Source organism: Rhipicephalus sanguineus, chromosome 10 (assembly GCF_013339695.2).
Source record: "Rhipicephalus sanguineus isolate Rsan-2018 chromosome 10, BIME_Rsan_1.4, whole genome shotgun sequence".
Lineage (NCBI taxonomy): Eukaryota > Metazoa > Arthropoda > Arachnida > Ixodida > Ixodidae > Rhipicephalus > Rhipicephalus sanguineus.
This window is the reverse complement of record NC_051185.1, coordinates 39405999-39421514: the sequence shown is the minus strand read 5'-3', so window position 1 is coordinate 39421514 and position 15516 is coordinate 39405999. Positions and strand designations below refer to the sequence as shown.

At 42.3% G+C, this 15516-nt stretch overlaps 1 protein-coding gene across 1 annotated transcript; it reads left to right on the top strand.

Annotated features, from left to right (window-relative positions):
• The first annotated feature begins 79 nt into the window (after positions 1–79).
• On the top strand, positions 80–14952 carry LOC119371712 (deaminated glutathione amidase). Its single transcript, XM_049419709.1, has 11 exons — positions 80–219; positions 448–662; positions 1250–1405; positions 2104–2307; positions 3622–3732; positions 5762–5863; positions 6606–6780; positions 8280–8396; positions 9684–9829; positions 13130–13228; positions 14439–14952. Exons 1-11 carry the CDS (start codon positions 216–218, stop codon positions 14529–14531), a joined length of 1422 nt encoding a protein of 473 aa, XP_049275666.1. The 5' UTR covers positions 80–215; the 3' UTR covers positions 14532–14952.
• The last annotated feature ends 564 nt before the right edge of the window (positions 14953–15516 follow it).

The window sequence follows — 15516 nt, the reverse complement described above, 5'->3', positions numbered from 1 at the left end:
CACTACTGCTTCTTTGAAAATCACTACGTTTACTGCTCTATGAAAAATGCAATTTTAGTGTTTGAGGTCCTCTCTAGATGTCCCTAGGTGCCTCGGTTGGCTCGGCGTTGTTTTTGAGAGCGAAATGCACCGGTCGTACCAGAAACCAACTGGCTTTTGCAGCGTAAAAGCGTAGATTGTCGAGTTATCAAGCGTCCGAGCCTGCCTCTACGACCATGGGTACGTAGGCTTCACTGCTATTGATTTTCATGTTTTACATTCCTGCCTAAAGTAGAGATAATGTGTCATCCGATCTCGGACACTCGCAGCTGTTGTGACGACCGCGCAATTAAAAGCGCTATCGCCCAACTGAAAAACAAACTGCCGGCAGGCCGTACTGCCAGTCATTTCCGCTCTGTTCTTACCGCTCTTTACTAACTGTCAACTTTCGGTTTCCCCTCCTTCCAGCTTTGTCCGCCATCTCTCTCAGAACGCGAGCCAAGTTGCGCGAGTTGCTCGCGAGGACGTTCCTCAATTCGTCGGCAACAGGCAAGATGTTTAGTTCGTCTACTTCGAACGGAAACCTGGTCGCCGTGTGCCAGGTGACGTCCACGTCGGATAAGGCGGCCAACTTTGAAACGTGCTCCGCGCTCATCCACAAGGCACAGGAGAGAGGAGCTAAGGTGAGAGCTCGAACGCATATCTGTTGCAGCATATTTATTAGCTCAAGTTTGCAAGTTTACAAGCGTTCCTGCGTCGCAATGTGTGTACAGAATGTTAGCATTGTCTTAATTGGCAGGCTACATTAGTCCTAACTTCACGAAAACTTGATTAAAACGTCATCATATTGTACTAGCTGTTCAGTGAAAACGAACCAAGTGTTTCGTGGATAGCAGCGACTTTCAGCTAAACTGCTGGCTCGTGCGAGCTGAAATTGGATGCAGAGGTTGCATTTCCCGTTGTATTCAGTTTAATAACGCGTTTACCACGATAAACTTATAAAGTGCATGTGTCTGACACGGCGCCACTCGATAAAAACGTTGATTTCATTCACAATTTGAAAGATGGCGCCACCATTCATGAATGGTGGCGCCATCTGTCACCGTTACGGCTGAACATGGCGTCCGCGTTCGTATTTACCGAGAGTTCGTATTAAGGAGGATAGCTGGTACTATGTGAATATTTACAATGGCGATCAAATTGTCCAGCGCCCAATGCCATTGATGGCGTGTCCTTTCCATGGCGTTGAACGATCGTTGTTCACTTCTAGGTAGTCTTTTTGCCAGAAGCAGTTGACTTCATTGCGGAAAAGAAGGCACAAGCGTATGAACTGGCAGAACCGCTGGACGGCCCAATTGTTACTAAGTACAAGGAGCTTGCAAAGAAGCTGGGAGTGTGGCTGTCACTTGGCAGCGTCCATGTTAAGGTATGCCTTGAGCTTTCTAAAAGTGTATATAAATGTAGATAGGACTTCAAATACGCACACATATGTGCATTGCCATTCATTGTTCTTACGTTTCACCTCATGGAATAGTATTTAAATTTCTTCATGAGTGTCTGTCCTGGCCAACATCTAGAATAATGTGCAATGAAGAGATCTTCATTGAAACATTTGTCCATAGCTTCAGCATAATTAACTTCTAAGGTTAGGCTGTAAAGATGATTTTAACCTGCATGGCAAACAGCACTAGGTGTTCTGCAAACCAGCTTCTACAGTGCATATGTTAAGTAGTCAGTGTTTTCTGTGCATATTCTAAGGCAGTTAGGGACATTATGTCAGAACAATATATATGTGAAGGCTTTTGTGTGGTTACTAAGATAGTATGTGAAATATGTAATCTAGCTCACACACAATGTCGGGCGTGGTCAACCCAATTATTCTATAGCAGAGTTGCTAATTGAAAGTTTTAAAAAAAGCATTTGGAAGAAGCAGTTTGCATGTTTTGTAAAGCATTGATGCGATATTTGTAAAAACAGAAAATTTCTCTGATGACAAAACTTGTATGAATTTATTTAAGGGGAACAGTTCAAACGTACGAAGCATTTAATTAGTGGAGTGAGGCATTGATGAAGTAGTAAGCATACTGTATTATTGTATGACATTTTTATAACAAAACTTTGCAGGACCCAAACGAACCAAGCAATCGCATTTACAACACACATGTGGTCATCAACAGCACGGGGGACATGGTGGGAACGTACAGCAAGGTGCACCTCTTCGATGTTGACGTCGGAACGGTCCGGAGCCGAGAGTCAGACTACACCATTGCAGGGTCGGCGATCCCCACACCTGTCACAACACCTGCTGGAAAAGTTGGCCTCGGAATTATATCCTTTCCAGTTTCTATTCTTTCTTTGCTACATTACGTGCAGTGTCTGGCACAGCTGTGTTTGCATTAGCATACACTCTAAGAAAAAATGGAGCATTTGGGAAGTATTTCTGCCACACAACAACAATCGTCATCTGGCTTGCTTGCATTTTTTTTCTTGAAAACTCGGCTCTCGTCACTTTCCTATCAAGAATGCTACGTCACGCTGATAGCGCGCGCGCCGTTTCTGACCGGGAAATTCCGGGACCGCGGTAATAACGCGAGGAAAGTACGCGAGGTGGATGACGCTTGTAGTTGTGGGGCAGAAATACTCCCCAAATACTCGATTTTTTCTTAGAGTATTTTATTACCATGTCAAGATACTCTGAAAAGCTTTATTTCTGGTCTTCACTGTGTCTGGCTCTGTAGGACTTGATTTTTTAGCTCCTCCTTTACTGCTCTTAGTTTAGTTGTCGTAGTTCTCATTCTTCCTTTATTTAATTAAATATCTGTAGACCTTCATGTTGTATAATTAAAAAGAATTATTAGTTGAGGTTCAAAATTGTCATTATTGTTATGTGTATTAGACTTAAAGGACAGGTGGGGCAAATGCCTGCTTATCTCAATGCCAGATCTGCGTGCAACCGACAACATCCTCCTCCTCCTAAGACTGAAGGAAAGCTGTGCAGGATTGACAGGACAAGACAGACAGGATAGGCACCTGTGGTACATTCCTTTAGTCTTATACATATAGCAAACACGACACTTGTGAACCCGAACTAATTACTATTACAGATTCCTTGCCTGTTGGCCCCGTTTACAGTTCTGTCAATTGCATGCTCTTTTCCTTCAGTGTAATATATTTTACCAACTGGCCCAACATGCCACCATCCTATTCTTATGTATACTATAATTTACAAGTGGGCACACGTACTTAAATCTTGACATGCGTTATATAAGAATTTATGGCCAGCCTACTTGTTCGATCACCTCAGATATTTTTTGTCCTGTAGCACTTCATGGCTCTGCCGTTGACGTGCAGCGTTCAGTCGCAGGTATATACTGTATGGAAATCTAACCAGCTTTGCCATGTACACTCAAACCTCGATATAACGAACACGGATATAACGAATTATCGGTTATAACGAAGTGAATGAAAAATAGTCTTGTCATAGCTACAGTGTTACAAATAAACGTTTATAACGAATTTTCGGATATAACGAAGTTATTTTCGTGGCAGATGTGACTTTGTTATCATGAGGTTTGAGTGTACTTAATAAACTGCAAGAAAAGATTTCGAAGTTGCGTTGTGACCTTGACGACTTCGTTCCACTGCTATGACCTCAGGTTTCCCGAATTCTCTCTCAGCCTGACCAAAATGGGGGCCGAAATATTGACGTACCCGTCGGCGTTCACCGTGCCCACCGGAATGGCTCACTGGGAGGTCAGTTCATCTGCTTCTGTGTATGCTCGGTGTCTACAGAAAGCATGTGAGCGTGATCCGCTGATAGTTTTCGGAGTTACCTTTCACTTCTTTGTGGCCTCCGCACAAATTTTGTTTGACTGTGCCTCGAAGTGTCACATTTTAAAGGAGTACTGACACGAATTTCAAATATTTTTGGATTATCGCTTTAAATGAAAGCACTGGTGTTGAGAACTCTGAAAAGAGTATTGTGGTGCCTGGGAATGCATCGAATATATTTTAATACCGCTACCTTAAAAAACCACTTTTGGTTTCGATATCAAGGGGTGTGGCATCTCAGTGACGTGTCACCGCAGTGTGACGTCACGGAGAGTCAGCAACTCAAGACGTGCTAGCGGCAGATCCGTCATCTGCTCGTGGTGCACATAAACAATGATGAGTAAATTATCATTCAGTGACCCCGGCAGTGATTTCTGCTATTTAAGGGGGGACATTGCTTGTGGACACCAAGACATAATCATAGACAGTGTCTTTATTTTATTACATTATTTAGATCTACAGCTATTTTTTGCATGTAACGCCTAACCTAATTCTTATAAGATCAGTATTTCATCCGCAGCTTAGATCTGTACGACGATTACAAGATTTGGGCCAAGATTATTCAGCTTGTTGGAGTGATATATCATGATCTAGAACAGCTGGAGCTGTAATTACTGTTTTTACCATAAAGCCCCATCTGTGTGTCAGAAAGTGCTGAGAGCATAACTCTCATTTTCTGCTCATAGATTGTTTTAAATCTGATTTGTTTTTTCTTTATAGTAGTCATGGTGCAAGCATTGAATTTCAATCTGCAGAGTGACCAGTTCTGATTTCATCTGATAACTGTTTGCAGCATTGCACTTATTTTTGCATATTGTAGTATCTAGCTATCTGATAATATTCACTTGCTGATGAACATTTATCTTTCCTATTGTCTCGGGAAAAATAGAGAGGCAGCACTGTGTATCTTGTAAAGCAGCTTACCTACAAGAAAAATTATTGCATATTTGAAATCAGCATGGAAAACTGAACAAGACTCTTTAGTGTTGTCAGGTTTGGACATAACATACAGCAAATATCTCCACATGCCATGTGCCCCCATGCAGGACGCAGAGTTCGCAAACTCGGTAAAACTGTGTTGACTCGTCACGATAATGCCCATGGCGGTGAGGCTACCTTGCTGGCGCTTAGCGAGGAAAACTTTAAAATGAAAGTAAAATATTTTATACGTGTTCTCCGACTCCGGTGTTTGGAGAGCGTTAACACTGCATACCAAGGAAACGAAAAACATCCTTTTTACGATGTCTCAAAATTATGTCAGTACTCCTTTTAAGCATATGAAGGAAATATCGTTGCTCGTTGTCATGCCAGGCTTGTCTGGTAGTTTTAGTGAAGGTTTACTTAAGCACTGGTGAATTTAGCAGCACCATTGCACCGAGGCATGATGTCAGCTCAGTTGTTCATAATTTGAACCATGCGTGCACCTACAAGGTGAAGGAACGACTCAAAAGAGACTGATATTTTCTGAGTCTGTATGCTCACATTCGCAAAGGTTCAACTCTCGAGGTAATAAGGAAAGTATTGTCAGAGTTTTAACAATACCTACGGCTCTATCCTATGGCTCTATCCTATGACTCTGAACACATTGCAAACGCAACAGTCCCCCATGATTAACTGTGCTGTCCTGTTACCTTATTTGTTGCAGTGTGTGCAGTGCTGCTGTGCTGCTTTCATATGCTGCATAGCTGCTGGTTTTGCTTTCTGTTGTCCACGCAAGCATGCCACTGCTTCCAGAATTTGTGTGAAATGAAACAACCGAGCACGATTGGGGATCCTGAGTCAAGTGCTGGTTATGACAACACATTAACGTTCATTTTCTCCGCTATGCTTTTGATGATGTGGAGAGTGCAGTTGCCACACGTGCTTCACAACGAAGAGAATGAGGGGAAAAAAAAGCAGCTCGTCATCGTCCATTTTATTGGGCTGAGTTCTTTGATTTTTGTCATCACAGGCAATGATGCGAGCGCGTGCCATTGAGAACCAGTGCTACGTCGTGTCTGCTGCCCAAGTCGGACAACACAACGCCAAGCGGTCTTCTTACGGACATGCGCTGGTGAGTTACTGCAGTTACGAAGTAAGGCTAGCAGCTCACTTCTTTACCACCCAACCTGGCATAACTCAACGAAACGCTGGCGTAAACAAACGCAGCCGCTGCAGCGAGCGAAGTTACCTTCGCTGTCTATTGCTTCTTTGTCTTTGCTGTCTAGTGCTGTCTGTTGCTTCAACTCAAGCTTTGCAGTGAGAACCCAGCACTTACAAAGGTATGAGCTGTCTGCTCATACCTTTGTAAGTGCTGGCAGATTGTTCCCCGGTTGTTCAAACTACTTAGTTCCTGCTGGAGATACGCAGCTCCCCCACCTTTTCCCGGCGCCCCCAAAGGCCTTTTGCCTGAAGGAAGACGGCCAGCGCGTTTCCTCTTCGCATGAGCCTCACCTAAATTTTGTGTTAACAGCAGGAAGAAAAGAAGTGATTGGTTCTGAACTGGCAAATGAACATTTTTTTGCAACCAGGCCACAGTTGATGGGGCATTATTTCTAATCAATGCCCAAGGCCTCTGAGATAAGAGTTTGCTTTGGGATGTGGGATTTGCACATTACTTATGAGTGATGTGCAATAACACTGCATAGTAAACCAACCGGCTATCTGAGGCATTTAAGATTTTGGTAGTGTCTGGCAAATATACTTCTAAGTTTCTGAATAATGATATACTGGTCTCAGCTGATTCACTGTTTCCGATTAGTCTGCGAACCTTTAACGCACAGATTGTACGCTTATCCTTTTATTTCGTCTGTTAGGTTGTTGACCCGTGGGGCTGCGTAGTGGCCCAGTGCTCGGACGTGATTGGCCTGGCAATGGCTGAGATCGACCACGATCTGATCAAGAAGGTGCGACGTGCCATTCCAGTTTGGGATCACCGGAGGACCGACCTCTACGGTAACCTCTCGCCATGCTGGGACTCCAAAGACAATGGTAAGTACTTGCACTTGTTAGTTGTCTGTATTTTTAACATATAATTTTAACATTGTGATAAGAAGACACTTCTTCAACCGGCAGCATCACGAATGCTCTGTGCACTCTGCTGGTCACTGGTGCCTTTCTAGATGGTGGTTCACACTACCTCACCACGTGGCATCCTTGAAGGAATGTACCTCCAATAAACCTCTTCTTCACCAATAACCGGTGCTGAACTTTCGTAGTTTTAACAGGACACTTAGTCACGTGAGAGCCTTGAAGCCTGTCATGTCCTGTCAGCTACGGTAATTTAACGAAATTTCATTTGTGTTCTTGTCACGGTCCCTCACTTTGAAAACGGCAGTCTGATGGCAAATTTTCGAAGAATGTGCTAGGTTGGGAAAGCTAAAATCTAGAAAAAGGAAACTTCGAATAAAATATTCTAACGGGAATTAATGAAATGGAATATCCTCTGGTACCAGCTTATTCTAGACATTTTCAGCAATATGGTCTTTTTTATTTAGGGCGGCAACAACGTAGAAATTTCAAAAATTCGTGTTGGTACTCCTTTATGAAGCCATTGTAAGGTGTGAGAATGTGGATTCTCACAGTCTTCTTTTGAACTGAATGCCTGTTTCAGTTCTTCACGAGAACTTGGTGAATTCTGGTGAGAGGTAGCGAAAGGTACAAAACTTAATTGGGATGTTTGGATTGCACTTACGTGGTGCATGTTCAACTGCAACTCAAACATTACTAATTGCGCAAAAAGTGAGGAAGTTGTGTGCACTGTGATGGCACATCCTTGGCTTTTACCGTCCGTTTCTCACTTTCCGGCTAGTTTTGAGGCAGACACAAATGCGAGAACTTAAATGGCAGTTTGTAACCTGCACACTTGAAGAAGTAGCTACAGCTTGCCATCCAACTCATTGTGGTAGCTTAGCGACTAAGTTGCTGTCTCGCTAAGTTCGAAGGTGCAGGTGATTTGTCTGCCCTGGTGATGACAAGTCCACTTGTCGAAACCTTCGCTTCAGTGGCATTCCCTGTTTAGCGATTTTTCATCACTCAAAAAGAGTCTTCCACAGTTGCCGTCATGGCTGCTAGCGGCGCTGGCTAAGGCACCCATGATTACACAAACAAACACCCAATAAAATTAATGGGAAAGCGACCGCCTCTGTAGCACAGTTGGGAGAGCATCTGATGCGTTATCTGAAGGTTGTAGGTTCAGTCCCTACCTGCGGCAAGTTGATTTTTCATCCACTTTAATTCCTTTCCATTTGTGTCATAATTACTATGCTGCAGCTAAGACCTACAAACAACATTCCCAATACTTTCCTTAGCGACATTGTCTGTTGGTTTCAATAGGTTGTGTCTAACAAAAAAATGAACCCTCGATGAATCCCTCCTATTTTGTTCGCAGCTGTACTGTTTTTTTGGCACATAGAACCCAAAAATTTATGTATTCCCTAGCTTGGTGCTTAGCTTTTTAACTTCTGAAACTGTAATTCTACTTTTAACAGTAGTACCAGACAAGGGCCAGTACCAGTTTGGCCAGGTGACGCTGGAGGCGTCGCAGCTCTTCTTCAAGACTTCCCTGTCCATGGCCTTCGTAAACAAGATGCCTGTGCTTCCAGGACGTATCCTTGACCTGTGGCATTGCTCCATTGTTAATTGTGGGTGTCTTTGGCTTTGAGAGATGCTCAGAAAGAAATATAACGATAACTTAGTTAGAATGCGACACAAACAGCCCTCAGTGAAGATGTGTGTGTACGTGGAAAAAAGAAAAAGAGGTTGGAAGCGTGGGTGTCACACGTGAAAGCCTGTGAACGAGCTGTTGCAAGGTGTTCTGGGATGGCATAATGTGCTGCTGTTGTGTCAACTTGGTCCTGTCTCTCTTTCAGTGTTTGTTCTCAGTGTTTTCTGTGTATTGCTGCCGTCTGTATCCAAGGGACCACAAGCCATCGCATGTATGACGCAGACCTCTAGATAGATGTGTCCGATTCCATTTTGCCTCTATCTCTGTCCGTGCTCACCTAACCTCTTTTCTTCCTTGTCACATTTAATTTAATTAATTTTGCGTACCGTCACTTTCACTTAAGTTTACATGATACTACACGCAAGCAGGCCAGGCATGAAAACTCATATTTCGACATGAGTCACAAATGTAGTGATGTGTGTCCTTGTTTGCTCTTCAATTGCAGGTTAAACAGTTAACCCTTTGAGATGCTTTGTACACATTTGTGTACATTACTTGTTTTTGCAAGTTGTGTCGACTAGTGGCTAAGGAAGAGCAATATACATTGAGGTTTGGTTGAATCGAATCTCCTGCATGATAAATTTCTCGTCATTTAACTTAATTTTGCAGTGTACTGTTGCATATGATCACTTTGCTGAAGGCGCTACCACATCCGACGAGTCGTTAGACATGCTGTTTTCCACGAACCACATCATAAGTATAATTTTTATTTGCTTGAAATAAACATAATCGAAAAACAGAATTGCACTATATTTTAGCCTGAAATTTGGTTTGTAGTGGGCAGTGTGCCTTGCATCCGCGGTGGAAGATGAAGAGACTGACACGCTTGAACATTGCGGCTGTGACATCAATTTAGTCGCCCGGCTAAGAAATGTTGGTTTTGGGCTTTCTGTTCCCACAAGTTCTATTTATGCAATAACAAAACATTAATTACTTCAGGATAAATGGATATTTAATTATAATTTAGTTCCGATTAATTGCTATAAGACACATAAATCAACCTATTATGACATTATTTTTGTTGCAATATATTACCTTGAAATAATGTTGCATAAGTTTGATGAATTTACGGACAGTTCTTTATAGGTCGCATCTGAAAGGGCTAATACATAACACTGCTGGTGTGTTACCTCTCCAGCTTCTTCTTCCTTGACTTCGCTTACACCAGACGTCCTGGTGGCGCCGATCAGGCCGGCACTTCGGCTGAGTGACTTGTCGACTGAAGAAGTTCAGGATCTCTTCCTGGTTGTCCAGAGGGTGCAGAGTGTGGTGGAGAAACACTTTGGCGCCAGTTCTTCTACCGTGTCGATTCAGGCAAGTTAGCTGTCATGGGTTCATCCGTGCCAGCCGCTTTGAACATGATCTCTTGGATGGGATCGTGTAGGTTCGATAAACCACAACACGGTCGTCACTCGTCCCAAGTTACTCGCAAGCATGGCGCAATTAACAAATATTTCATTAATGTTTATTTGTGCAGGAAATTTTACTTTGTAATGAGTAATGAGTTTGCCTTTATACTGTTTGCTGACGCATTACTTTATGTTACTGATGTACAGTACTCATGGATTGAAACGCGAAAATTTAGGGCTAAGTAATGCACATATGTTTGTTTCCAACGTCTACAGTTTGTGTTATATCGGCGTAATTTTTGCCCGAACACTTACATTAGAGCCGACATTACCCTTAATGGCCAGATTTGCAGCGACATGGCACAGTTACCACGAGCGATTGCTCATAGTAGTCGTTATACAGTAGACTCTTGTTAAACGGAACCTGAAGGGACTAGAAAAAATGTGTTCCATTTAACAGGAGTTCCGTTTACCGAGAGATGAGCATGAATGCAGAGTTCAAGTGCGAAACCAATCATACTGGAGGCTGTTGTTTCATTTAAGCAGAAGTTCCGTTTAAGATATTTCCATTTACTTAGAGCCTACTGCAATAAAAAAAGAAAGAGAGATCGCATTTCAGTCTGTGAGTACTGTACACATATAAATTGTAAATGTTAGAGTTTTTGTATATACGTGAAACTGTGTAGCTTGATTGTTATGCTTTTTTTTTCAGTACCTGTCTGTTCAGAACAGCATTGTAATTAGCATTATGTGATAACGAGGTCTGATAACGTGGTCTTAGGTCTATGTGTGGTTAGGTTATGTTGACTTTAGCCCTCGCTTTCCCCTGAAGTTTTGAGAAAGTAATAATGCTCAGTTTATCAATTAACCTATCAATTAAAGTTAATGTCACCTATACTTCAAATAGTGCAAACCCCACTACACAATTCTCTGATGTAGAAGGATGACGCATAGTAAGTGTTAAGATTTAGAAATACTTAAGTAGGTACAGTGGACATTGGTAATTAAAGCAGTGGACGTGACGTTTTCGACTTAACATTTTTTTACTTAAACTGAAGATCCTAATGAAAAAAATCCACAAGTCTATGCCCCATATTTTCCTATGTATAAGTCGCACCTAGTCGCACCTTTGTATAAGGTGCACCTCTGTATACGACGCATCTATTTTTAACTCTGTCAACATGACAAAACACAACAACGCATGCAAAGTGCATTCATTGCAAAATGCGTAGTCACGCACGGCACTGAATATCCATAAGCGGCAGTATAAAACCTGTAAATAACACTGTCCTAAGGCGCAGAGAACCAATATTTATTTCACTGGATTCGAAGCCACATCCTCCTGTGCACTGTCAAAAGTTCTTCCGCCTCGGTTGGCAGCATCTCTCGGTTAGCGTTGTCGGTCTCTGAGTAACTCTTTTACGCGACGTTGTAAGCACCTTGGAGCAAATCGTTGGCGTTGCCTCTACGGCATTATGAGGCTTGGCGGTAACACATAAGCAATGATTGCGCTGCACGGTTAACACCTACACACACGCATACAAGACGTAAATGGCGACCGGAAGCTGCGACTAATGCTGGACTGCCGCGACGTCTCACACAGAAACTGACGATGATGATAACAAAGTGGCACTTTAGTTTTTGTAACTGGTATTGTGGGTGCTACAACGTTACAATGAAATGTCGTGGTACCCTTTTTTATTTGTTGCCTCAGTTCCGTGTGTTTAATGCTTCGTTTAAGAACAAATAATTCGAACAGCACGATAATGTGCGTGACGGCGGTGGCTTTTATTGTGGCCGTAATCTTTGCGGTCGCCGCACTGCTCGAAGAGCAAGTTGCTGACATCTAAATACTAGGGGTGTGCGAAAATCGGAATTTCGATTATTTTTCGAATAGTGTTTGCTATTCGATTTGATTTGCACTGGAATTTTACAATTCGAACTATTCGAACTTCCCAAAAACAAATACAGTCAACGTCCGATTGAAAGTGACCCCTTCAGATTTTCAATATGCTTCACCTCATTACACTCTCGTATTGCGGCATAGCTGCCTTTCAAGCTCCGTTATGATCGAACTTTGGCAAGACACAGGCAACGTCCGATTAGAAGTGGTCCCTAGATTTTCAATATGATTTACCTCATCACACCCCAATATTGTGGCAAAGCTGCCTTTCAAGCTCCGTTACGGCCGAACTTTGCCAAGAGACAGTCAACGTCCGATTAGAAGTGGTCTCTCGATTTTCAATATGCTTCACCTCATCGCACCCCGGTATTGCGGCAAAGCTGCCTTTCAAGCTCTGCTACGGTCGCAAATGTATTAACTCAAGAAAACGCTGGTTCCAAGATGGAGATGAAAGATGTGGCAGAGGTGGGGGCTCAATTAATGCCGTTTCGGACCTGAAATTTGGGCAGGAAGTCCGACAAATCGGAAGCCGAAGCTTTTTAGCATCCAAAATTTCAGATGTTCTTATATATCGACGTCTACGAGGCAGATTTGGAACTATGGACTTGAAGAGAGCACACCCTTGTCCACCACATCAGTTGTGCTTCCACAGAACTTGAAAGAGGAGGAGAGGCTGAGGAAATGGCATCTTTGCCTATCACGTGTAAAGTGTTGTCGGCAACCCTTTGGTTGCACCAAATCATGTACATAAATAGGATTCGGCCTCTACATTGCCTCATTCTTGATAAGACAACTATGAAACACCACCCCGACAGTGCTTCATCAACCTAGCGAAAAGAAACACTTTCATGTTGCTATCTCATAAGAATATGCTTAGGAATCCTCTCTAACTTTTTTTCTGCAATTTCGCTTCAAAGTATTAGAAAAATATTGTAGAAATATTCGAGAAATATTCGAAAAATATTCGATTCGATTCGAACTCACACTTCAATATTCGAATTCGCTTCGCACTCGAAATTTTGCTATTCGCACAGCTCTACTAAATACCACACCTGCCTCATTGTTATAACAAGATTAGATATGTTTTTACGAATGCTCTCGCGCTCAGTTTATCGTACTTGTGAATGAATATGCTCATATTGGTCTCGCAAAATCGCATGATTTTTTTGCGTATATAAAGCATGCCATTGTATAAGACACACCAGCAAAAATATCCAAAAAAAAGGTGCATCTTACGCACCAGAAAATACGGCAGTTGTGTGGTAAGAAAAGGTCCACTGGGATACTGGACTCCTTGGTTGCAGTACACTGAACACTTGGCTTACTGTGCAAGGATTTACTTGTGATTCCAATTTTTTTCAGGATGGTCCAGACGCAGGCCGATCCATAAACCACATTCACGTGCACGTGCTTCCAAGAAAACCGGGTGACTTCACTCATAACGACAATGTCTATGTCAAGGTTAGTTCAGTGGCCAAATCTGTGTACCACATAATCCTGAATTGTCGTAATTATTCGATAAAGAAATCTCGTTATAACTAAGTTGCATTTCACATGCAGATCTGATTGTATACACTTGTAACAACCATTAGTACAAGAGTATGTGCTGATATCAGAAAAAAAACATTTATCACAATCAGGTCTTTGCAAAAGAAATGCAGGCCCGATGCCTCCGATGATCCAGTTACAACTGTTTTGCATAGTTGCTAGTGCACAATCACGCAATCGGTGTCATTACATTGCATTTTTTACACGTTGGCTTGCCAGCTGTGGGTGAGCCAAGCCAAGTCACCGACCGAGACATGCATGCCTGTCTTGAATGCACCGTTTCAAGTTGCCTTTGTTGAGTAAATACCGGACTGGACAGTTGTTTCTGACGGCAAGCCAACAGATATTCGCATCAACACAACAAGCATTGTCTCAAACATGAATGTTTTAGTTCCAGAATGGTAATGGAGTACTTACTGAAACAGCGTGGCCATTCGAATTTTGTGTTAGCTTTTTTGTAATTTTTGCTGCACTTTTGTTTGTGGGCACCCACAAGTGCAGAATGATGCTGAAACTGAGCTGATAGATACTTCGCTGAAATATAGAACAAAACAGTTAAAAACAGGATGAAGTCAAAGGTGTAAAAAAAGCAGCGCCGTCTGCCAATCACTTCTGTTGCCTCTCAAAATCAGTATGGGTACAGTACTCGCAAAAAAATTGAAATGCAAAAATTTAAAGCTAAGTAATGCACGTACTTTTGCTTCCAGCGTCTACAGTTCATGTCATCTTGGTGTAATTCTGTTCTAACACTTACATCAGAGTCAACCCTACGTTTAGTGGCCAGACTTGCAGCTACATGATGCGGTTATGGCAAGCAATCACCCATAGCAGTCGTTATACTTCAAAAAATGATGTCTCATTTCAATTCGTGTGTACTGTACGTACAAGATGCAGAACCAATCAAGTAAAAAGAATTATTACTGTCTTTTGTTATTAGAGAATTAGCTGTTGCTCAATACTCTAGACATCTTGTTGCTTCAGTTTAATCCTCCATGGCTTACACCAGGTGTGAGGAAAATGTCAAGCGAAATTAAAATAATAACGAAGAGACTTTTATTTTACAGAATACCATACAAAAAAAATTCCTTTGCAGCTTCACAGTGTTTCTTGTGCTACGTTGCAGCTTCAAGAGCATGACAAGGACGATAAAAAGCCAAAAAGGTCCGTTGAGGAGATGGCGGAAGAAGCACGGACACTGAGGGCGTTATTTCACTGACGAATGTCATCTTTACGGTTTGAAAGTACGCCTTATTTGCACGGTGTTTGTGCATTAACCTAGATACGTGCAACATCTGTAAATAAATTTGACGTAAAGGTTTTCTATAATAATTCTAAGTTTTCATCACTCTCATAAAGTAGACAAGCGCAGTGACATAAACGTCCTTAAAAAAGCATCTGCGTCTGTGTGCTATCACGAGTAACTCGTGCATTACATAGAGCAATGCTGAAATATAGTTTCAAGAAGTTTTAAGAGCCTCAGAACTTTCAAAGGTCTCGTTTGACAGAACCTGAAATTTGTCCGGAACCTGACAGACATTTTACTAAGGCATACCTTGCTATGACAAATTTCCTTTTTCCTTTGCTGTATGTGACTTTCGTTATTAAGAAATATTTGTTAAATGCCAGTATTGGCAAGGAAGAAGTTGTCTCTAGTTTGTTATATGTTTGTTTGTTATACTTAGGTTTAGCTATATATCTGGAGGTAGTGCCAGGATATTTTAGCAGGGGAAGCACCCACGACAAGTGAGTACCTTCGGGGAAGTGGGGGGGGGGGGGGGGGGGGCAGGCAAGAAGTTTAAGGAGGGGCATCTGCCCCCCACGCCCCCTGCTGGTGCCGAACCTGTGTATATCTTATGTAATATGATGAAATTGATTTTGTAAAATTGTGGCTGGCTGCCACGGAAAAACAGTGGTGAAAATTTCCTGTCCTCTGTCCTGGATCACAATGACTTCTTCCTTTTCTGTCTTTGGGCAAGACTGCATCCCTTCCAGAATGTGTTTGAAAACAGCAAACGTGTCTATAGGTGACTTTGTATAACATGTTGCTCGGCTAGTTTCATATTTAGAGGTGTAACAGGTACACACATCATCGTTGAAACTAAAGTAGACATCAGGAAAGTGCTTGAACCACCTGAGCACATAATGTGCATTGAGTAGTGTTTGTTTTGCATCTACTTTCTCATCCAAATAGTTAAATCCTG